Genomic DNA, 24970 nt, shown 5'->3' on the forward strand with positions numbered 1-24970 from the left:
ATATATATATATATATATATATATACACACACACACACAGAGAACATGAAAAAATGGGTGTTGCCATACTAACTATAACGAGACTAATCAATTAAGGTGGGCTATTATCAGCAGGAGAAAAAAAACCTTTTGTAGTGATAATCAGGATGGCCCATTTCCAACAGTTGACAAGAAGGTGTGAGTAACAGTAGGGGAAACAAATTAGCATGGGGAAATAGTTTTTACTTTGTGTAATGACCCATCCACTTCCAGTCTTTATTCAAGCCTAATTTAATGGTGTCCAGTTTGCAAATTAATTCCAATTCTGCAGTTTCTCATTGGAGTCTGTTTTTGAAGTTTTTTTGTTGTCGCAATTCTCCATCCTGTCTGTTGACCAAAGAGTTATCGGAAAGAGAGCAGAAGAAACCCAGCAGCTGTTAAATCTTTCTATGGGAAAAATGGGAAGCAGCTCAGTGGGGTAGATGGCTTCACTGTCTTCTAACCAGTTGTTCTTAGACCTCCTCCGTATTTCCATTTATTCAGAGGTCCTTTGGTGCTTTTGCTCTGCTCCCACTGGCCGGGGGGGGGGGGGGGGGGGGGGGAGGGGAGGGTACAGATCATCTTCTCTCCCCCTCTTTTTGTTGCTGCTCTCTGAAGTTGCAGCTTACTCCTCTTCAGGCAGGATATGCTGCTGTTCCTGCTGCATTCTAATATACAAGACTAATTGGCAGGTGGTAGCTTCTGCTGTTTTCACCCCCTCCCTTTTCCTCATTCTTAACCTCTTGCTTTCCTCTGGTTTCTTCCTGTCAAGGTATAAACATGATCTGTGTTTCTCCAGCCTCAAAAAAAAATCTTCATTGTCACGTGACGTACCAAGCCATCTCTTCTCTCCCGATCACTCTGTCCTTAGCTGCCTCTTTTTTTACCTCTTTACATTCCACCATGGCTGGCTTTGTCTGCTCTTATGGTTTGTTGTTATCGTTATGTTGTAGGGCTGTCAGTAATTAAAAATTAATCACAATTAATCGTGCAATTAAAAAAATGAATCGCAATTAGTGGTGCTATTAAACAATAATAGAATACCATTTATATACATATTTTTGGATGTTTTCCACATTTTAAAATATATTGCTTTCAATTACAACACCGAATACAGAGTGTAAGGTGCTCACTTTATATTTTTTATTATAAATATTTGCACTGTAAAAATAAAAAATATTTTTCAATTCACTTAATACAAGTACTGTAATGCAATCTCTTTATCATGAAAGTTGAACTTAGAAATGTAGTCATGTACAAAAAATAGCTGCATTCAAAAATAAAACAATGTAAAACTTTAGAGCCTACAAGTCCACTCAGTCCTATTTCTTGTTCAGCCAATGGCTCAGACAGACAAGTTTGTTTACATTTGTAGGAGATAATGCTGCCTGCTTCATGTTTATAGTGTCACCTGAAAGTGATAACAGGCGTTCGCATGGCACTGTTGTAGCCGGTGTTGCAAGATATTTACGTGCCAGATGCACTAAAGAGTCATATATCCCTTCATGCTTCAACCACCATTCCAGAAGACATGCGTCCATGCTGATTATGGATTCTGCTTGATAACGATCCAAAGCAGTGCAGACCAACACATGTATTTTCATTATCTGAGTCAGATGTCACCAGCAGAAGGTTGATTTTCTTTTTTGGTGTTTCGGGTTCTGTAGTTTCCACATTTGCGTTTTGTGAAATCTGCAGCGAAAGTGTTCTTAAAACGAACAACACGCTGGGTCAGTATCCGAGACTGCTATAACATGAAATATATGGCAGAATGCGGGTAAAACAGAGCAGGAGACATACAATTCTCCCCCAAGGAGTTCAGTCACAAATGTAATTAACGCATTATTTTTTCAACGAGCAGCATCAGCATGGAAGCATGTCTCTGGAATGGTGGCCAAAGCATGAAGGGCATACAAATTTTTAGCATATCTGGCATGTAAATACTTTGCAATGCTGGCTACAAAAGTGCCATACGGACATCTGTTCTCACTTTTAGGTGACCTTGTAAATAAGAAACGGGCAGCATTGTCTCCCGTAAATGTTAACAAACTTGCTTATCTTAGTGATTGGCTGCACAAGAAGTAGACTGAGTGGACTTGTTTGTAGGCTTTGATGTTTTACATTGTTTTTTTTTTTTGAGTGGAGTCATGTAACAAAAAAGAAAAATCTACATTTGTAAGTTGCGCTTTCACGACTATGGTACTTGTATGAGGTGAACTGAAAAATACTATTTTATCATTTTTACAGTGCAAATATTTGTAATATAAGTAATATAAAGTGAGCACTGTACACTTTGTATTTTGTGTTGTAATTGAAATCAATACATTTGAAAATGTAGAAAAACATCCAAAATATTTAATAAATTTCAATTGGTATTCTATTGTTTAACAGTGCGACTAAAACTGTGATTAAACGCAATTAATTTTTTTGAGTTAATCGCATGAGTTAACTGCGATTAATTGACAGCCCTATTATATTGATGACTCATTATCTATCTCTTCATTCCTGATTTATCTCCCTCCACCTAATTCCACATCTCTGCCTGTCTCTTTAACATCTCTTAAAATTTCAGATTAACATGGGGGGACAAAATCAAGTTTTATTTTCATCCAAACCCTCTCCTGTTATTGCTTTGGGCATTACCAATAATAATGCTATCAGTCTTGTCACACACACTTGTAACTTGGGGAGGTCATTTTTGACTCTTCCTTTCATTCTACCCTTGTGTACAGGCCGTATCCAGATCTTTCTGTTTCTTCCTCCACAATGTTTCCAAGATAGGGTTGGAGGTGATAAACTGAAGTAATATGGCATTGGTGAGACCTCTATGAAATATTGTGTCCAGTTGCAGTATCCACACTTTAAAAAGTATGTTGAAGAACTGGAACTACAAAAATGATTAGAGGTCTGGAAAAAAGTCTTAGAGTGAGACTGTATGAGCTCAGTCTCCTTAGTTTATCAAAGAGAAGGCTAACAGATGATGTGATAATGATCTGTAAGTTACAGTTAAATTGGAAGGAAGATTGTACTTTAACAATTATTATGACCAACTGTTTGAACTACTTACCAAGAGAAGTGGTAAATCAATATTCACTGCACTTTTTGTATTGTTTTGGATATCTTTCTAAAAGAGATGCACTAGTTCAACCACAAGTTAGTGTGTTTGATATTCATTTATGCAGTAGGGAAGACTGATTCCCTTTGCAAGAATTACTAGGTGAAATTGTAAGGGCTGTGCCATGCAGGAGGTCAAAATAGATTATCATATTGGTCCCTTTTAGCCTTAAGGTATATGCAGGACATTAAACTTTTCTGTGTCCTGATTATCTTGTGGTGTTCACTGCAGCTTCCTCTTCTTTGGTCTCCCTGGAAACCACATCTCTCTCGTGCAGAAAGTCACAGCTAAAATTCCCATGTCTCTGGCTGTGTGTGGCCTTCCACAATCCATTTTGTTTTCAGTGCCATAGACAATTCCTTCAGTCCTTACTTATCCAACCTAGTTAGTCTCTTACCACATCACTTTTTTTGTGTATGTAAGCAAGATATGTTAGTGAGTCCAAGCTGCGAAAATGTGAGATTTGTCTTGCTACTTGACATGTGGTGAGTCTTGTCTTTGGCAGGAAGGAAACCACCTTTCGCTAGATTTAATCCCCACTCTAAAGTGGTGTTGAGTCTCTTGCAATAGATTTATGTATCCTATAATAGATTTTTAGAGTGATTAAAGATTAGATAAAATTACCTGATTTACCTAATAATTTTGTTTTATACTGCCCATGTTTCAAATCTTTGATGTACGGACATTTTCCAAGTAGTTTCAAACAGATTACAGCATAACTGCAGACATATAAAAGCACTTGTAACTACTGTATGTGGTTTGGCACTAATTTTCATAGCTTTCCAATCTCTAAATTGTGGATCTCCATGTGTGTAAAATGGGAGTTCAAAAATTATTCCATGTTAAAGTTAGATTTTTGATGAAAAATTGCACCCATTTTGCTCAGCCCATTAGTTTGAAAGTTATTAATAAAATAAACATCATTCTGCACCATAAACATTAGTTTTAATTGCCATATTTGTGCTGCCTGCTGGCCGTGGCTGACATGCTTAAAAGTGATGTCATTTAAAATAAAAGATGTAAGGGGACTAAGTCAGACTGAATACATCTGTATTGTACTCTAATACTGTTTTCTTAAATGTTTTTAAACATTAATTTCTTTCAGCAATATACAAGCTGGATGGATTTTTAAGTGTTAGATCTCATACTGCAAAAGTACATCACCCCCTGCCCCATAGGATAACTGCCACCAGGAGCCAACTCTTAAATACCAGTTGTATTTATTTAATAATGTTAAACTGGTATATAAGAAATATTTGAGTTCATTGGCGTTTAATAGAAAACGGCATCAATTTTTCAGAGTTCACCTTCTATTTGCCTTTTGTAATGTGATCGTATACTTTTAATTTCCTTGATAGTATTTACTGTTTGAAGGCAGTGAATGAATTCTTTGTGTCATCTTCACTGCAGAGGATGTCAGGGAGATTCCCACACCTGAGCCATTCTTTTTAGGTGACAGATCTGAGGAACTGTCCCAGATTGAGGTGTTAGTAGAGGAGGTTTTGGAGCAGATTGATAAATTGAAGAGTAAGAAGTCACTAATACCAGATATTGAGAATATTCTGAAGGAACTCAAATATATTGCAGAACTAACAACTGTGGTATGTAAACTATTGCTTAAATCAGCCTCTGTACCAAATGGCTGGAGGGTAGCTAATGTAACACCAATTTTTAAAAGAGGTTCCAGAGATGATCCTGGCAATTTTAGGCTGGTTAACTGAACTTCAGTACCAGGCAAATTAGTTGAAACTATAGTAAAGAACAGAATGATCAGATACAGATGAACACAATATGTTGGGGAAGAGTCAACGTGGTTTTTGTAAAGGGAAATCATGCCTCACCAATCTATTAGACTTCCTTGAGGGTGTCAACAAACATGTGGACAAGGGTGATCTAATGCATATAATACACTTGGAATTCCAGAAAGCCTTGGAGAAGGTCCCTCACCAAAGACTCTTCAGGAAAGAAAAGAGACATGGGATAAAAGGGAAGGTTCTCTGTTGGATCAGTAACTGGTTAAAAGATGGGAAACAAAGGGTAGGAATAAATGGTCAGTTTTTACAGTTGAAAGAGATGAATAATGGGGTCCCCCGAGAATCTGTACTGGGACCAATGTTGTTCAACATACAAATGATTTGGAAAAATGGGCTAACAGCAAGATGGCAAAGTTTTCAGATGATACAATATTACTCAGGATAGTTAAGTCCAAAACTGACTGTAAAGAATTACAAAAGGATCTTCCAAAACGGGGTGACTGGACAAGAAAATAGCAGATGAAATTCAGTGTTAAGTGCAAAATGACGCACCTTGAGAAATATAATCCCAACTATACCAACAAAATGATGCCATCTAAATTTGCTGTTACTACTCAAGAAAGATCTTGGAGTCATCGTAGATAGTTCTCTGAAAACATCTCAATGTGCAGTGGCAGTCAAAAAAAACTAGCAATGTTAGAAACCATTATGAAAGGGATAGATAAGACAGAAAATATCATAATGGCACAATGTAAATCCATGGTATTCCCACAGCTTGAGTACTGCATGCAGTTCTGGTTGCCTGTTGAGGGGTTCAGTATCTGAGCCCAGCTGTGCCACCCAGTGATGAGTCTGTAGGGCTGGTGGTAGGGGAACCCAGACCCACCCTGCTCTACTGGGTTCCGACCTAGGGTCGGTTGGCAGTTAGATATGCAGTTAGATATGCAGCCTGAGGTGGACGCCTGCTCCCTGGGTCATTTCCTACCCCAGCCTCTGCCCCTCCAAAGTTACTGCAGAGTCTGCTTATGGACTCACCAAGTGTGGGGGTTCTCCTTGGTAGATATCTGGAAGCTCTTCCCCATCAGTTGCAGCCTACTGTTCCCTGTCTCCATGGGGGCCTTTGGCATCTGTCTGCCAAAGTGGGGTCAGCTCCAGGCAAAGTGTAGCTCTTGCAGCCTCTCTGCAGGAGCTAACAGCGTAGGACTGCTCCCTTGCTCTGTCTGTGATGACAGGCCTGGGCCGCTGCCTTTTGAGCTTTGCGTGCATATCCAGCAGGTGCAGCTTGGTGGGGCCTTTTGAGCCCAGAGTTTCCTGTTTAACCCTTGGTTCCCCAGTGTGGGGCTTATACATCATATCACATCACCTGCTATCTAAAACAATATATTAGAATTGGAAAAAGTACATAGAAAGGCAACAAAAATGATTAAAGGTATGGAACAGCTTCCATATGAGGAGAGACTAAAAAACTCAGACTGTTCAGCTTAGAAACAAAATGACTAAGGGTGTGTGTGTTATAATGGAGGTCTATAAAATCATGAATGATGTGGAGGTCAAAAAGGAAGTGGTTTACCCTTCACATAACACATGAACCAGGGGTCACCCAATGAAATTAATAGGCAGCAGGTTTAAAACAAACATAAGGAATACTTCATCATACAACACAGTCAACCTATGGAACTCATTGCCAAGGGATGTTGTGAAGCCGAAAGTATAACTGGCTTAAAAAAAAATTAGATAAATTCATGGAGAATACGTCCATCAATGGCTTTTATCCAAGCTGGTTATACCTATCTCATAGAACTGGAAGGGACCTCGAAAGGTCATCGAGTCCAGCCCCCTGCCTTCACTACCAGGACCAAGTACTGATTTTGCCCCAGATCCCTAAGTGGCCCCCTCAAGGATTGAACTCACAACCCTGGGTTTAGCAGGCCAATGCTCAAACCACTGAGCTATCCCTCCCCCCAACTGCATACTCTGGGTGTGTCTAAGCCTCTGACTACCAGAAGCTGGGATTGGATGCCAGGGAATGGATCACTTGATAATTGCCATGTTCTGTTAATTCCCTCTGAAGCATCTGACATCGGCTACTGTCATAAAACAGGATACTGGGCTAGGTAGACCATTGGTCTGACCCAGTGTGGCCATTGTTATGTGAGCCCAGTAGTGCCATGTGAGTGTAAAATACATATATCCTCCCCCCCATCCCCGAAATAGAAAGTGTTTTAGGTAGTTTTGTAAACCACTCATTTTTTTAAATTTTTTTTTGTAAAGGCCAAATTTTGGTTGTAATAGTTGTTGCATCAGTCCATCTGTACCATTAACACAGTAGGTTTAACCTCTCTTAGAAATCATTCAAAATATGTCTAATAATCTACTATTGTTCAGGGACTGTGGGACTGATCCAAAGCCCACAGAAGTAAATGGGACAGTTTCAATGGGCTTTCCATTTGGCTTATATTATTCTCAGTTTCTTTTAAAACCAAAACAAACAAATCCAGTAAAACCACAAATAGAAAAAGAAAAATGCTGTCCATGTTCAGGGAAGCAAATTATATTGTACATTAAACAATTACAATATCATTCAATTCCTATCCACACTTATTTAGTTACTTAATGTTAATGGATAAAAAATCAAATATTGCTCTTTGTTATAGGTTTTAAGACAGTTCTCTGTGCCATATTATTCCTCTACAGAGTCTTTGCTCTTTTTTGGTAGGAGGTACTGTGGTTGGTTGGATTGAACTTCAGAATTCAAATCAAGATTTGAGACCAGAGGTCAGCTTGAGATGCTATGTGGAGATACATACTGCTTTTTTGTTCTCCAGAATCTAAGCTTTCATTTAAAAAAAAAAAAAAAAAAAAAAAAAAAAAGGCTGTCTCGTTATGGTTACTGAGAGATCCTCAAAAAAAATTGCGTAAATGTGTATCTGCATTTGCAGAACCCCCCAAAATGACTGAGGCATTAAGTGCCTCATTCATCTCAATGGGTACTAAGTCAGATTCCCAGAGACAATACTTTATATATCAACGTTATTAGCAATTTCACTGCTTCAGCACATTTTCGGTATGTTGGTATAAAGGTGCTTTATTGTTCAGGGAATTTTATCTTTCGTGCTTCAACTCATTTTGTCAATATAATCCAGAGTGACGGGGACTGGATTTCACTACATCTTGTCTTTTATTTGATTGAAGTTCTCAGACTATTTTTTGTCATTAACAGACAGCATTATTGAAACGTCAGGGTCGATATATATGCTCTACTGTTCCTGAAAATGCAGAAAAGGAAGCTCAAAGCTTGTTTGTAACTGAGGTAACGTTTATCTGTGTGTGTGTGTGTGTGTGTGCGTGCGCACGTCTAAATAGTTTAGTTGTCTACTTGCTTCCGTAGATTAAATTTCAATAGGGCTGAAAAAATTTACCAGACACTTATTGGCATCTAGTTGTTAAAAAAGACAGGAGGAGTCCACAGATGGGTTTAAAGGCAGAAACACAGTGATCCCTCTCTTAGCTGCTGGAAATGAGGGGTCATGTCCTAGCATCTTACATGGGAACAATCTTTCATATCAGGTATGGTTAATAGGAGTTTGAAACTTCTTACTCTGTCTCCTCTCTTGGCTCTTTTGGGTTGTTGGGGGCTTTTCCCTTCCTCCCTTCTGTCTCACCGCTGTGTATCTCCTCACAGTTTCCCCATCCACAGCAAAGTGAAATTTGCAGGATTCTGGTCTGTGTTGCTGCTTCAGAATAACATTGGGACGGGAGCTATGGAGCTGACCAGAGTCTGGTTAATTTCACTTTGTTGCTGATGACTTTCACCTATTGACCAGAAGAAACTTTATTCGCCACTGGCAAAACCAGTTTTCAAGTATTTATATCGCAGTAAAATTGGCGGTAAATTGTACTGTTTTAGGAACAAGTTCAGGGCACAGACAAGCCCTCACAAACCTTTGTGTTTTGTCCCCAAGATCTGAATATTTTGGGTCTGTGTCAGCTATTTATATTTTCTGTGCTTTGCAAATGAGACTTCTGTATGGAGTATGTCACTGTAGAGTATATTTGGAGGTGGGGGCTGGTGTGCATGAGTTAAATCACGAATTTTAATGAAACATCTAATTTATACACACTTTAAAAATTATTGCCTAGTAAATGTTGACTTTGTACTTTACAAAGTATGTATACAAATGCATTGGAAATATGTTGGAGTATATTTGTGTGTGTTCATATGATGTCTAAAAACTTCAAGTATTGTATAATATTGTCTCTTGCAAGATACTTGAATGTTTTTTATGCTACTTCTGCTGAAGCCAAGATAAATTTGTCTGTTAGTTACAGCAACATGGGTGGAGTAAAATGATACTTCCTGTGATCTAGTCCAGAACAGAATGACATAATTGCTTTTCAACAGCTGCAAGCATGCAGTTTAGATTCAAAACATTCTTGTAGTTGGGTTAAAAATATAAAATTGAATACTTACAATCGTAACTTTAGATTTTAGTTCTTCCAGGATAGAAAGTACTAAGTTGATCCTGCTATTTTGATAGTACATCTATATTTTTAGGCTAAATATACTCAAGACATTTTATCATATTGTTTCCACCTACATTTAGCTTCTTTGCTTCTCAGGAACTAGGAGGTGATGTTTTTATTTCAGATGACTAGTCTATCATTTTCTGAATTTATAAATTCCTTATGCTTTTAGCATTTGTTTCCAGCAACTAGTTCATTTGACATAAACACACTTGTGCAGCTTCTGAATCTGAACATTCACCATACTGGCAAGATATATTTCATGTTTAACAAAAGAAACAAAATGTGACATTCACAGAATAAACATTTATAATGCATTTGAACTTGCAATGCTTTCCAGGTAACTATAATAATTCACAAACAACTGTAATGTAAGAGAGCCGTTACATGTATTTAGGGAGTGCTTTCAGCTAAACTTACTTAATTTGATGTATTGTGACATTTGTTTCCATTGAAATAGTGCATCAAAACCTACAACTCAGACTGGCATGTTGTCAATTATAAATATGAAGACTACTCAGGAGAGTTTCGACAGCTTCCAAAGTGAGTAAATTATCTGATACTGTTAGATTTTGAAGTTGCAGAAAAACTTCATATATATATATGAAGTGTTATATATATATTTTATGACATATTGGGTCATAAAAAAGTCATTTCATGTAATATAGAACCTCAGATCTAGCCTACCAGTGTTAATACTCTGTACCCTGAGGTTTTCACGGTGGAATTCATATTGGTTAATTTTTCTTAGCCTTTTGAAGATATAAAAGCTGTTGAATTGATATCTGAAAAACTATCATAATAAAGCTGCCTTGGTAATTGTGGGATAACCAGAAGAAGAACTTGGATAATATTGATAAAAATAAAACTGATAATTAAAATATGGTAAGAGTTGTTTTACGCTACTGTGCCAATATATAGTCTTTTAAGTTTTGATGGCAGCTTCAACAACTTTCCACAAGTTTGGAACAGAACACACACACACACACACACACACACACACACACACACACACACACACACACACACACACACACACACACACACACGATTTTAACAGAGAGAATGAATGCAACTATTTTATATTTATAGAGCATTGTAAGAATACACAGCACTTCAAACATCTTTTGTCTGTTTTTTTTAAGTCTGCATGGAAAGGAGTATTAATGAAAGACAGGCATTTGCTTTTCTGAAACTAGGATTTGTCTTTTTCCATATTTGTGGTGGGCACACACATTTTATAGGATGTAGGTTTAAAGTAAAGAGATCAATTCCTCTTCCTGAAATTGCCTGTGGAGAGCCTCACAGATGTTGCATGCCTCACAGGTCCTGAACCATTTAAAAGCAGGTAACTGAGGTCATGTGCCTATGTCAACTACTGGACCTAAATTCTGCAGCAAGTATCTCCTTTTCTGAAGTGGTCCGATGCTGAATTATTGGAGAAACAAGTCGCTTCAAGTAGATGAAAATGGAGGGTTTTTTTATTGAATTAACTATGAAAATGAATAATACAACTTGTACAATATTTCTTTTGTTATATACTTTTTTTGTTGACCCAGTATTTTCAGCATGCCACAGAATTTTTTTGTATTGACAACACCGCAACTGAGCTGTAGAAGTTTTCAGAGGGAAGCTTTTGACAAATGGAAAAATATAGGAGGTGATTCAGGTTTTTGTCACCCGAGGGTTACTGTTGGCATTGGTGAAAGGATCTTCTTTCCTTTCATATTTTTGGCACAGGTGGATGTGGCTTAAAAGTTTTATTTTTATATTTTGTGTGGCTTGAATTGCTAGTTCTTCTACCTCTGCAACCCTTGACATCAACCAACTGCCACCTTTTCCCTTTCCCAACTCTGTCCCACTATCTATTGCTGCAGATGAAAACAGTGCAAAAGCATGTGAGCTGAATGTTCCCTCTAAAATTATCAGTGAAATTGCTGAATATTTTTACAATTAAAATTTTGCTCTTAGACCTTAGAGTTAACATGTTGAGGTGAATAAAGGGATTCAGTTCCCTAGCACCTACTAGGTGTTTCACTAAGTACTAAATTGGCTCAAATTTTGAATGTTTTCTTTGAAAATGCAAGGGTTAACCTTTTTTAATTATTTTTTTTTAAATGTTTTTAAGGAGAAAAGAGCTTCAATTCAGAATTGAGCTAGAAATTCTGTGTCCTTTTTTAATGTAGGAAATAATTTAAAAATTAATGCCTCTGGACAAATGATGTTGTATCTGAATTATCCTTCTCCTCCCCAACTCTAGGTCCCTTTTGTACTGCAAATTCACTTTATTCATCATGGGGTTTTTTTTCTACTTGTATGGCTTCAACCACTACTTCATGTACCTAGGTAGCTTTTCTGTTGCCTTTTTTAGTTCTCTTCCTGTAACTTTTCCTTCTAGCATTGTCTTTTTTCAGATGTTGTTTTAATTACATTGCCAAATACTTGATCTCAAATTAATTGTGATCCGTATAATCACCTTCACAATATTTGATATGTCATTGGTCTTTTTAATCTCTAATGTTTATATTGATTGATAATTTCAGTTTGAAGGCCTCCAACCTTTTAAATCTGTGTTCAGGACTTTTATTTTTACTGTAACAAACTGAATTGTCAAATGACAGATAATTTATTCATTCTTTTTAATTAAGTGCTTCCGTATGAAAATTGTTGAATGTTTCTTGCCTGGTTTCCCTTGGAGATTCCCCAAAAAGCCAACTCAAACCCGATAGCTTATGGTGCAATGACTAAAACATTATATTCTTTTTTTTAATTAAATAAATGAAGAATGAGAATGAATTTAATCTTGGCAGCAAAGGGTGGCTGTAGCTGTTTAGCCTGGCCATCATTCTGTTCTCCTGATTGGCAGATCCCCAGGTCAAATCTTTTGCCCGGCTGGAGAAACCATGCGACCCACCGAACCTTGGACGTGTGGTTTGCACCAAACTGTGGAATTGGGAATTGGTCCTGCTTTGAGCAGGGGGTTGGACTAGATGACCTCCTGAGGTCCTTTCCAACCCTGCTATTCTATGATTCTATGACCCTCAGAGAGTGTTCGAGCTGTCACTGAGACAGACTTAGGCAGTCTCCAGCAGTCTTAGTCCCAGTTACACATGGAATCTCACTATTCTGGAAAATATGTGCCAGTTTGGGGGTAACTGCACCTTTGACCCCCCCTCCATTGTCTGCTTTAGGAATGCTGTTCAGGTTTCAAGCCTTTAGCCTTCACCTCTCTCTGGGCAAGGACCTGTGTCCTTTCTCTCCAGACTGGAGTTTTTGGCTGCAGTTCCTCCCCCACAGTTCACTGTGATGCGCCCACAAGCCAGTCTGCCTAAATCCCTGAGTGTGTTTAAACTCCATCTTTATAACTGAAGTTCATTCTTTGTCTCTTGCCTCTCCTCTGGGATTGCTTTAAACCAGTATATGCAAACCACCCTGGGGACTGGTACTTCACTAGTGCTGTTCACAATCTTGGGAACTGCAGTAATCACCCCACACTGATTTTAATTCCTGGAGGAGCTGTGGTAACCCTCCCCTTATTGAGTCATATACAGTCCCTAGCCCACAGTGGTACATAAAACATTCATAAACTTAATACAGTATGGTCCCTAAAAGTACTGCATGCATATCTGTCACAATATGCTCCTCCCCATCTGCAGTCCTGACCCTGACAACTGAATAAATATATTCTATCCCCACCCACTAAAGACTTACTGCCCCCAAAGTTGCAACACAACATAGTGGAACTTGTGGAAACTCAAATGTGGTTCTTGCTTGACCCAAATTAAAACCCCAATAATTAATCAGTATAACATATGTTCAGAAATTAAATGCAAATACAGTATCTCAAAGTTAAGGACTGACTGCTTGTCCCAAATCCTGTTCCCAGCACAGAGGGGAATAGAAGGGAAAATTATGGTGCAGCAGGAGGAGAGCACTTACTCAGTCTAAGGCAGCTCTCCCCAGGCCAATAAGAAGTCTGTGCAGACGGCAGAGGGCAGAAGATGCAACTGTGGAAAATGGCTTAGGTGAATTCTGTTCCACCAAGGAGCACATATTACTGCCTCTTAATAGTGTGATTTATATTTTCCTTTCAGAATAATTGTAAAAGGTTGAATACTGAATGATTGTGTAAGTGATCACAAAATATCTGAGTATTAAGAATTTTTCTTTCTTCTTTAGCAAAGGGACCAAATCAGAGAAACTTCCAGTTCATGTATATGAAGTTGATGAAGAAGCAGATAAAGATGAGGTGAGCAGATAATAATCTATTTCTTTCTATTCAGTAAGATTATTTCATTAGAAATAGTCTCTTAAATGTTTATATCGAGTAAAAATAGAGGTTTAATTCGATAGTCACTTTAGACTTTAAAAAGGTTTGAAAGTGGGAAATCTATAAGTGCACTGGATGCTGGTTTTTAACTACGCTTGTGTTCCCAATGTCTGTCATATTTATGGAGGAGAAATTCTGATAGAGAGAATTAGTTTATATTGGAGGTGAGGGGATTATAACTGGTGAGGGCTGGTTTACACACAAACTTGCACCAAAATAACTAAACTGTTCTTAATTCACATCATTTGCTTTCATGCAAGTGTGTGTGTGTGTGTGTGTGTGGATACTCATTTTGGAATAAATGTTCCATTTCAGTTTAACTTGCAACTGAAGCAAAGTGGGAATAGAACAGTTTTATTCCAAAATAAGTCCCCACACACACACTTGCACCAGAATAACAAAAAAAAACCAAAGATTAAAAATAGTTATTTTGGTGTAAGTCTGTATGTAGACCAGCTCTGAGAATGTCAGAGAAAGCAGGAACTAATCAAAAATGGCTGAAACCTTTTTACTTACTTTCCTTCCAATCCTCTGCTTCCTGAGAACAGTGATTTCAGTAGTGCCAACTGGTTTCAAGAAGGTTTCAAACTTCAAAATATGTTTTTCAACAAACAAACTCTGTCTGTTGATTGTATACACTACATAGTTTTTACCGTGGTATATTTTAGAACAAGAGATTGAAGGTTGAGACTGCTGCCTTCTTATCTCATAAATATTTCAGCTCCCTTATAGTACTGTGAAAGCCTTCAAGTAAGCTAACTCAATTTTGTATTTCTTATCATATAAGTACTGCTGATAGTAATGCTCAGTACTTACATAGTGCTTTTTAATCTCCAAAATACTCATCACTAAATAATTAATTATGTGTGTAAAATAGAGCCAGTCCTTGATTGACTCAGTGGTGCAATAATCCAAGCATAGTGGTTCAGTAGATAGGACTCTGGATGAGAAGTCAGAAGATTTGAATTCCATTCCTGCTTCGGCACTGATGTGATTCGTGACCTAGGGCAAGTCGCTTCACTTATCTGTGCCCAAGTTTCCCCATCTGTAAAATGGGAATAATATTTTTTTAGAATTCTTTGAGGTGAGATAAGACCTAAATATTATTATTTCTGAAGTCTAGTATTTCTGATATCACAGCTCATCACCACAAAAGCTATTTAGATACCATTAAATGAATCAGGTGGTGAAGGAGCATAGTGTGAATAAGAAAAAATAAACTTTGCTACAGTAGTTACAGTATTTCCTACTAAAGTTAAACAGGTGAAGGAAAAATACCAGAACTCTCATACTGGAGTATAGTAAAATTTGGAATGGCAATCACTATAGAAGATGTCTGTTTATACATAAATGCCTCTACAAACAATAGTAATAGGAAAAGAAATCCAGAAAAAATGACTTCAGTGGGCACTTAAAGTGCCAAATGATACACAACTTCATGGATAAAACTGTCCAAATAGAGCAAGAGGTTTTTCTTCTTCTGGACTGTCAGGCTTTTTTGTGGGTAAAAAAAGTTGCTTTGTATCTAAAATCATTTTATGGGGGATGTATAAAACAAAATTATTAAGTTTGCAGATAATGGAAAAATTGAACGAAGAGCAAATAAGGCACAGTGCCATCAAATCTGAAAAAAAAAAATGCACATGTTGTAATAAAAGGATTTGGATAATTCAAGCTATTGGGCCAACAGATAGCAAATGCTGTTTGATGTAGGTGAATTTTAAAATCAGCCTGAGAGTGAGCAATGAAGCTAGTGTGTAGGTGAATGTTGGAACAATAATCTGTTCAGGAGTAGGCTTTGGATCTTATTGTGGAAAAATCATTGAAAACATAAACCTAGCATGCAACAACAATACAAATGGGGAAATGAGCCTATAATCTGTAGGAAACAGGAAGCGAATTTTCAATGCAAAAGCATTGTGCTGTTGGCCAGGGACTTTGCCTTCCTTTGAATTAACAGATGGAGCAGTTTAAAAGTGCATTAGCTTTTCTCCTCTGGAGACTTGAGTTCAAACTTTCAAATGGTGGAATAGGTGAACACACAATAATTCCATTTCTACCACAAAAACATTACACAGTTCAGCAGAATTGGCAAACTCAGTTCAACAGAGGCCTGGAACTAGAAAAACAAAGTTGTCTTAGGTCAGAATTTAGGCCTGGTCTACACTGAAAAGTTAGGTCAACTCACCTAAATTGCTCATAGGTGTGAAAAATCCACACCCCTGAGTGCTGTAGTTAAACTGGTGTAGACAGTGCTAGGTTGATGGAAGAATTCTGAATCTCGGGGAGATAGATTACCTCTGCTGATTGGAGAATCCCTCCCGTTGGCATATGTAGTGTCTACACTGAAGTGCTACAGTGATGCAGCAACACTGCTGTATCATTTCAAATGTAGACAGGCTCTTAGATACCCCTTCTCTTTTAATTTGTGCCAGAGAAAAGAGGGAGCTTGTAGTTGGAAACAGTGTTCCCCAGCTGACTTACTGAGGTATTTATAATGTACTAGCGCTGAGATACCTGAGTACTTTTCAAAGCAGTGGGCAGGGAATTGCTAGATTTTGAGTTGGGCTAGTGAATGTTAACATTTGATGGTAGATCTCCTATGACCCAACAGGCTAAGGGTGACTGGGACTAGGGGCCTGACCAGGAGCAAGCAAGCTCTTCAGTGAGACAAGGAAAGAATTGAGGCCTACCCACAGAGAACAGTAGTCCTTTGGGGGACTGTTGAACTACCACCAGCATAAAACCATGTTAACTGGCATTTATGAATTTTAAGATTTATATGTGCAGCCCTCTGTGCATATTTTTGTGGCTCCTGGCACACATGTATAGGCTGCTGCTAGCCAGAATAAATATGCATATTAATGGAGCTTTTAAAAGAATAATTAATTATTGTTCTTAGTCTCTGGTACTAAACCATGTTAATTTGAAACAGTCCCCTGTAGATATACAAACTTCCATCCCATGCCCACTTGATAGTTGGCTTACTTCTTGATATCCAAATATGTTACAAAGAGTATTTTCCTCCTCTCTATGCCTCTCTAGAGGGCTGAAACTACTCCTTCTAGTCCCTATTCATTCATTCTTTTGTGCTACCAGAATGGGTTACCTCAACTTGATATGTGGTGCTACACTTGAAGACCATTCAAGCTTCAGCTAGCAGTGGCTTATTTAACAGTGCTTCTTGTTTGGTGCTTGTTACATTTGTGCTCCTTAGAATGTTCTGTTTTTAAAATTAATTTTTGGGTGAAATTCAAGCTTTTGGTTTTAAACCCAAAAGCCCTTGATAGCTTGGGTTCTGTTTATCTAAGGTACCTCATCTCTCTTGTTACACTGGGACAACTGAAGTCATCTGAGACACTCAAGTTTGCAGTCCCTAAAGCTTTGTATATCTGAAGAATTTGCCAGGCATTCTCACATGCATCTTCCCTGGTTTGGGCTACTGTGAAAACAAATCAGGCCCATGCTTCTGTGGCTCCACAGGCTCCCAGTCTCCTTCTGGTATTCATTTAAGTCCTGGATCATAATCTTCCAAGCAATTAATGGATCAAGCCCTATTTACATTTACAACTGTATTTTCATCCATGAATCTTTGAATCCTCTGCTCCTCTGCCTGGACTTCGATATGCATTGTTCCAAAGTGTGTGAAAGCTGGGGACAAATCATTTCTGGTGGAGGGGATGCACCTATGGCATGTATTTCCAGAGGAAGTAAATGAATCCGTGGTTTGACCATCTTTAGGAAATGCTGCAAAACCTTCTTCCTCTTTGACAAAACCTTTCCACCATAACAAGAATGACATTCCACAACACTGACATATACACTCCCTCCTCCCAAAACAACAACAAATTAGACCTGAAACTAAAATTAAAAAAAAAAAATCCCTACCCAAGCAAAGTTTCTATACCCTGCAAATAGAAAACAATCAGAGGATTCATGAAATGCACTAAGGACTTAACTATTGCTAATGGATTTTATGTGAAAGGTGCTTAGGTAGAATGGTAATGGGCAACAGTATAAAATCCTAAAATAGAGTTTTGAAGATTGTTGTGATAATTGGGCTACAGATTTACCCTAATTGTAAATTCAATTGTAAAAAGAATATGAAAGTTCATAAAATGTTACGATAACCTATAACCACAACTGTTGATGGAAAGCAGTTTCAGTTTGTGCAATTTTGTTTTAGGATGCAGCATCTCTAGGATCTCAGAAGGGTGGGATAACTAAACAAGGATGGCTGTACAAAGGCAATATGAATAGTGCAATCAGTGTAACTATGAGGGTAAGTTTACTAACGTCCTGTGCCACACTAAAAGACGACTGTTTATAGATATTTAATATTTCAGTATGATTCTTCTCTGAAAAGTAGATGTGTATACTTTGCTTTTGTTAAAAAGAACATAGGGTGAAGAAGGGGAAGCTTCTGCTTACCTTATAGTAGCAAAATATAAAATTAAGCAGAGAAGACTCCTGAAGCCATGCACTCTTAAAGTAGGTCTCCTAAGAAAGTAGGTGTCATTTTTACAGTCACTTTCAGATTAGAACTGCGCTGCAAGGTGTAATTGTGATCAGAAAAGTGACCACGTAATATGGAACCTTCTTATTCAGATCACTTCCCTATTGTGTGTTAGTCTGTTTTGCTTGCTTTATTTTTAAAATTAAATTATTTCTACTTGCTTTTATTAGCACCACAGTACTGCCATACAGGTATGGAAAGTTAACTAAGAACCAGTTATAAAATCTTACTGGTGTAATTGAGAGAAATGGATACTCAACTTGACTTTCTGATCCCATGCAGGACTGGCAGTTAACATAACTTGTGAAACATTTTATTTGTACAAAATTTGCGCACTTTACAGATCCATTGAGAGAAACATGGAACTCCATGATGCACTTTCTATAGTAACGTCAGAGTATAACCTTAAAATCCATTGTCATTCATATTATTATTTATATAATGTATGTTTTATACATGTTTAGTTTTTAAGTGCTGGGGCTGATTTAAAAATATCTTTAAACTTACAACCAATAGCATGATACGATTCATAAATTGCTTCCTCCCATCACTATTTTATCAGTATAATGAAACTTTCCCCTGTTGGAAAATTAAATGGACGTAATTTTATTGTAATGTTTATTTATATATATATATATATATATATATTGGGTTAAACAGGAAAAAAAGTTCTGTCTTTAAGCTATGTGTATTGATGGTGTATTACATAATTAAAGCAAGTACAGTAACTCCTCACTTAACATCCTCCCAGTTAACGTTGTTTCGCTATTAGGATGCTGACCTATTAGAGAACATACTCCTTTAAAGTCCCGCAATGTTCCCTTATAACAGGGGTCGGCAGCCTTCGGCACGCGGCCATCAGGGTAATCCACTGGCAGGCTGCGAGACATTTTGTTTACATTGACTGTCACCAGGCATGGCCCTGTGGCCCCTGGCTTCCCGCAGCTCCCATTGGCTGGGAACGGTGAACTGCGGCCAGTGGGAGCTGTGGGGGGCTGTGCCTGCGGACAGTCAACGTAAACAAAATGTCTCGTGGTCCACCAGTGGATTACCCTGATGGGCCACATGCCGAAGGTTGCCGACCCCTGCCTTACAACGTTGTTTGGCTCCCCCTGCTCCGCCCTCCCGGTGCTCCTGGCAGGGACCGGGTCAGGGCGCGGGGGCTTGCCCCGCTCTGCCCTCCAGGTGTTCCAGCTGGGGAGCGGGGTGGGGCATGCAAGGGCTTGCCCCATTCCACCCACCGGGCGCTCCTGCGGGGAGTGGGGTGGGGTGTGGGGGCTTGCCCCATTCCGCCCACCCAGGGCTTCTGCACTGGGGTGCAGAGACTTGCCCTGTTCCGCCTGCCCAGAGCTCCTGCCGGGGAGCAGGGTGGTGGTGTGGTGGCGTGCCCTGTTCTGCCCGCCCGGGGCTCCTTCCGGGGAGCGGGCAGGAACCCTGCTCCCCAGTTGGAATGCCGGGCGGGTGGAACTGGGCAAGCCCCCGCGCCCTCATCCTGCTCCCCTGCAGGAGCGTTGGGCAGGCGGAATGGGGCAAGCCCTCGCGCGTCCACCCCACTACACCCCTGCCTCAACCAAGCTTCACAATCATCATTGGTGAGTACAGTATTAAATTGTTTGTTTAAAATTATTTTAAACTTATACTGTGTATGTCTATATAATGTCTTTTGTCTGGTGAAATAAATTTCCCTGGAACCTAGCGCCGCCTCCCACCACCCCACCACCCCATTTATATTAATTCTTATGGGGAAATTGGATTTGCTTAACATTGTTTTGCTTAAAGTTGTATTTTTCGAGAACATATCTAGGATGTTAAGTGAGGAGTATGGATTTTAAGTGTATGGATTTTGAAATATGAAATTAATAGTACTGCTGTTAACAATGCGTTTTTTTTTTTAACTAGTCATTTAAGAGAAGATTTTTCCACTTAATCCAACTTGGTGATGGATCATATAATCTCAACTTCTACAAAGATGAGAAAATATCTAAAGAGCCAAAAGGATCGATATTTTTGGATTCTTGTATGGGGGTGGTTCAGGTAAATATAATTGCACAGTCTGTTTTTTACATATTGTGTGTGTGTAGATGATGAATTTATTAGACCAGAATTTTTCAAAATCTACATAATTATCCTGGGATATAATTATTAAACACATACTGCATACTTTTAAAATAGTCACATAAACAGGCAGGTACGCTACATGTTAGGAAGAAAAGTAGTTAGATTTTGTAGGTTGTGTTTTAAATTTTCAAAGTGGTTGTTTCTGAAAATGGACAAAGTCACTGATTTATGTGATGTGTTTATAAGAAACACATGGAAGCAAGCAGCAAGACAAATAAATGAAGAAAGCATGGAAAATTAATGAAAGCATAAAATTAAGTTCTGTTACATTTTGTGTAGTTACATGGGCTGTAAAATGTTTTGCATAGCTTCTTGTGTGGGATTTTAGTTGTGGGAGTTGCATCATATTCACAGCCACCCTTCCAGATGCTTTCACTTGACCTTTTTACTTTTTAAAAATAAATGTTTGAAGCAAAAGATATAACTCTTTGGCCAAAAAGTTTTGCTAGTAGCAAGTGCCAGATGATTGTTTTCATGGAGTAGTGTTATATGTTTACAGTACAGCATGTATCTGTTTTGTTAGGCAGAGCAGACCTGGAGACAACTGGGTTTTTAAACTCTTAGCATTAATTACTGAATCTGGACATAGTAACCTTAGTGGAAAGAATACATCTATAAATTATTTTGTATATGTATTTCCTTTCTTCCTTGCATAAACTTGTATAGAGGCTTAAAAAGTTCTACCCAAAATTATTTTCCAAATAGCGCAAAAAATATTTGAATAAATTGATAATGTAAACTTGGCTGTAAAAGCCTTGTAGTTGTAACACAATTACTTAGGCATCAAGTTGATCAGATGTAGTGATTTACCAGTATTATCTTGGTTTAGAAAGTTAGTCCTGTCTAAACTTACTGAAACTGTAGATTGGTTCAAATTTAAATAGAACATGGCAGATAGACATCTGGTCACGATGCCCTCTTATTGCTCTTTGCCATGTACCTCTTACTCACTCTTTCCCTGCCTTTCCCTAACTCTCTGTCACCCCTGACTAAGATGATGATAAATTCTAGCTCAGTTGTGCCAATGCTGGGCCTGAAGCACATACTGTCCCCCTAAACAACAAGTCTCTTTCACTGATTCTCATTATGGTACTGTGATATAGATGACGGGGTGCAGTCTAGAATATTCCATAATTCATAGCACGGTGGAGCACTAAGACTCAGTAGGAAGCAGCTGGCAGGGGAGGAGGCACATGGGCCCACTAGGAACGGATGGGCTTGAATTTTTCACCATGAAGGTATATTGTGCAGAGGGAAGTGGCAAAAAGCAGACACAATATAGGGGAGGAAAGGTTGTCCACCAAGTGACATGTTTCTCCTCCCTCTCAACCAAACTCTTTCATTCCTCACTCTTTGGCCCCAGTGACTTAAACTGAAATCTGAGTGCATTGTCCTGCCCCCCCAGTTAGTGCATGTAAAAAAATCTCAACATCCTAATCTTTAGATTCCAAAGGACAGAAATAGTTCATAAATAGATGAGAGCAGAGTTTTTCTTCCTGCTTTAGTCAAGATTGTTAGTATTTACCATGATAAAGTTTTTGACCATTAGAAACAAACAAACTAAAATAAAACTAAGCTGAAATTTGATCTGCAGCAGATTCCTCTCCTCTGCGTCTTCTCCCTCCTGAACTTTTCCAACAAAGGTTCTCACTGTGTTTTTTGTGAATGACTGAGGAGCCTCTACTTTTGCTCATTTTACAGTATCTTCCCTTGAAATCCTGTCTCAGGGTCTCATCTCTGTAGTTCAGGAGCCTTGGATAGGAGTTCCTTGTGGAGTGCTTAAGCACTTTTGTCCAGAGGGTTACTCTCATATTCTTGCTGCCTTTATTCCCCCATTTCTCTGTTGCACCTAAGGTTGTGAGCCTGTAGACTCTCTTTATAAGTTATACTAGCATAAGGGGGGGGGGGGGGGGGACTTTTCTAAACACTAAAAAACATAAACTCAGTAAAGACACTGGATATTATGGCTCATTATAACAATCTGCAACCCATTAACCCACCTTTAATCTATGACTGCAGAGGTGTTAACAGCCCACTTCACTTTGAGTGGTCTCTTGCAACATGTGTTAACCCTGTAGACTTAACAGTGTGTTCCACCTTGTATTTAGCTGTGACACTCTGAATACTTTTCCTGGACTTGAAGAAGAGCACTGTGTAAGCTTGAAGGCTTGTCTCTTTCACCAACAGAAATTGGTCCAATAAAAGATATTACCTCATCCACCTTGTCTCACAAACAAAATACTTAATTTAGTTTATTGCTGAGAGCTACCTTAATCATAAATTAGGAAATACAAAGTTAAGGATTAAAAGGATGCAAAGATGAGCACTCTAAAGTTAGGAAATGCCAGAATGAACATTGCCCATGCAACCTTAATTTCCCACCTTGTGTGTATGCATTCTGATACAGTTTTTAATTACACACACAAGTGACTATCTATGAAAAGTCTGGTGTAAGTGGTTTGTCCAGCATCACGTAAGAACTCGATAGCATAAGCAGGGATAGTATCCAAGTCTCCAGAGCAGCATTTAAATGCCCTAATCATGAGGCTGTCCTTTCTCTTTCTGCAGTCTCCTGCCTCATTCACTACAAACCTTCCAGCTTCTGCAGCAAAAGAGGCAGGGGTCCTACAAACAACATACTCCTTCACTCCAAAGCTCCGATTGATCCTCCGAGTAGATCCATCCAGTACGCTGAATGAACCAGGGGTCTTGTGTGTATTTAAAAAAAAAAAAAAAAAAGATAATCTTTAAATACACTATCATAATGCATACTTACAAGGGGGCTGAATTAAAGTTGCATGGGCAACATTCATTCTGGCATTTCTTAACAAGTGTTTCTTGTAACCTTTTAATTATTTCCTGATTTTATGGCTTAGTTTATTAATAAAAGCAAACTTAATTAATGTTAAAATTTATTTGTGAATGTTCTTAGTTTTTAAATTGAAAATATTTTATAGATGTACTGTTTAAAGCACTTGCACATTTTTTGTCTTCAATGTATGTTTTATCGTCATTGTCTTTGTGATGCTCCTTATTTTACCACTGTCACGTTGACCAATGTTTTGAAAGTAAACTATATTCATAAACAAAATGCTTTTTACTGCAACTTCAGTTTTACTTCAACTTCTAAATAATATTTCTTTTAAATTATGTAACAAGACTGAAAGGGACTCATTTTTATAATTTCCCCCAGTTTGTAAGAAGCATATAAACAACATATATGAAAAGGAGGTGTAATTTTATCTTATTTTCATGTAACCCTTTTTGAGGAAAGTAGCAAACAATTACCCTTTTAAAAGAAATCACGTAACTTACTACAGTACAAACTAAAGGAATACAGTGTGAGGTTCTGTAAACACAATATGCTTTCATGACAGTTCTCCTGTGACCTTTCTTTGTAAGAATGTTTGTGTAGTCTGATGTAAATCAGTTATCACAGTTAGCTGTTGCCGTGACAACCCTGGCCCTAGTGATACTTCCCAGAATGCCAGTGAACTGGTGTGTGTGAGTGACTGATAATCTGTGATGTCTCAGTATTGCTGCTCAGGAAGTGGCAGAGGACAGTAATTGTGCATTGTGTGTGTGTGTGTGTGGGGAGGGGAGGCGGGAGAGAGGCAAAATCAGGGTTTTCTGGTGTTCCAGTTTCCCCAAATTTCCTGAAAACAACATTCAGACCAAATATACACTGGAGACGATGCCATACATAATTATTAGTGGCTGAAATTTGGAAATTCCCCCTGGCATGTTTACAAAAAAGGGTTCTGTAAAAAGGTGAAACAGAGGTACAGAATCTGTAAAATAAAAAGTTCTGACACAACTTTAACTATTGTCTTGCTACTGGGAGACTAAAATATATATTCACCTGTTTAAAATTTGCAATTTTGACTGATGCAAGTTTATAATCAATTAAATTGCACGAGACATCCATGCTAATTTGTCTTGGCACTTTGGATTTAAAGACCACTAATTTCTGCTCCAAACTAACAGTAAAATATCAAAAACATGAAATCTCTCATCAAAACCCACTTTTGCTGAGAAGCCAGGAAGAAATCAACCAATTAATAATAGCTCAGTTAAAAAGCAGTTTTGGGAGTTGGAGGAAAAAAACTTTCATATTATTTTGAACCAGGAGGTGCACACAGTGACCCTGTGTAGATGCACGGTTTTATTACTATTAATCTTGTCTTGCCTCTCCTGTTGCCCACAATAATTTGCTGTATGCACTAGATGCATTTTAGTATTTGTATTGCAGTATTGTGTAGAGGCCCAGTTGGGGAACATGACCTCAGTTCGATAGGAACTGTATGCTCGTATACTGAAAAGACAGTCCATAACTCAAAGAATTTATCTATTAAGGTCCCAAATCCTGCAAAGACGCCTTTGCATGTTTAACTTAATGCACTGTGAGTAGTCCCATTGAAATTAATAGGAATACTCAGTGTGTAAAGTTAAGCACATGCCTGAGTCTTTGTAGCATAGGGGCACAAAGTACTTGTTTCAAATCAGATATTCTTTGTAGCAGGGACTAGATCCTTCTGTGTGTTTGTACAGTGCTTTCCACAATGGACCCCCAATCCTGAGTAGGGCCTTTGGGG

At 38.3% G+C, this 24970-nt stretch overlaps 1 protein-coding gene across 3 annotated transcripts in view; it reads left to right on the forward strand.

Annotated features, from left to right (window-relative positions):
- Positions 1-24970, forward strand: part of DOCK9 (dedicator of cytokinesis 9) — a 308951-nt gene that overhangs the window by 97575 nt on the left and 186406 nt on the right. For all 3 annotated transcript variants that reach the window (XM_065397434.1, XM_065423846.1, XM_065397509.1), the window contains 5 exons: positions 8108-8197; positions 9872-9954; positions 13591-13660; positions 17928-18023; positions 20157-20291. In XM_065397434.1, coding sequence (XP_065253506.1) covers positions 8108-8197; positions 9872-9954; positions 13591-13660; positions 17928-18023; positions 20157-20291 — 474 coding nt within the window. The remainder of the gene's footprint in view (positions 1-8107; positions 8198-9871; positions 9955-13590; positions 13661-17927; positions 18024-20156; positions 20292-24970) is intronic.

The sequence above is a fragment of the Emys orbicularis genome, chromosome 1, assembly GCF_028017835.1.
Source record: "Emys orbicularis isolate rEmyOrb1 chromosome 1, rEmyOrb1.hap1, whole genome shotgun sequence".
NCBI lineage: Eukaryota > Metazoa > Chordata > Testudines > Emydidae > Emys > Emys orbicularis.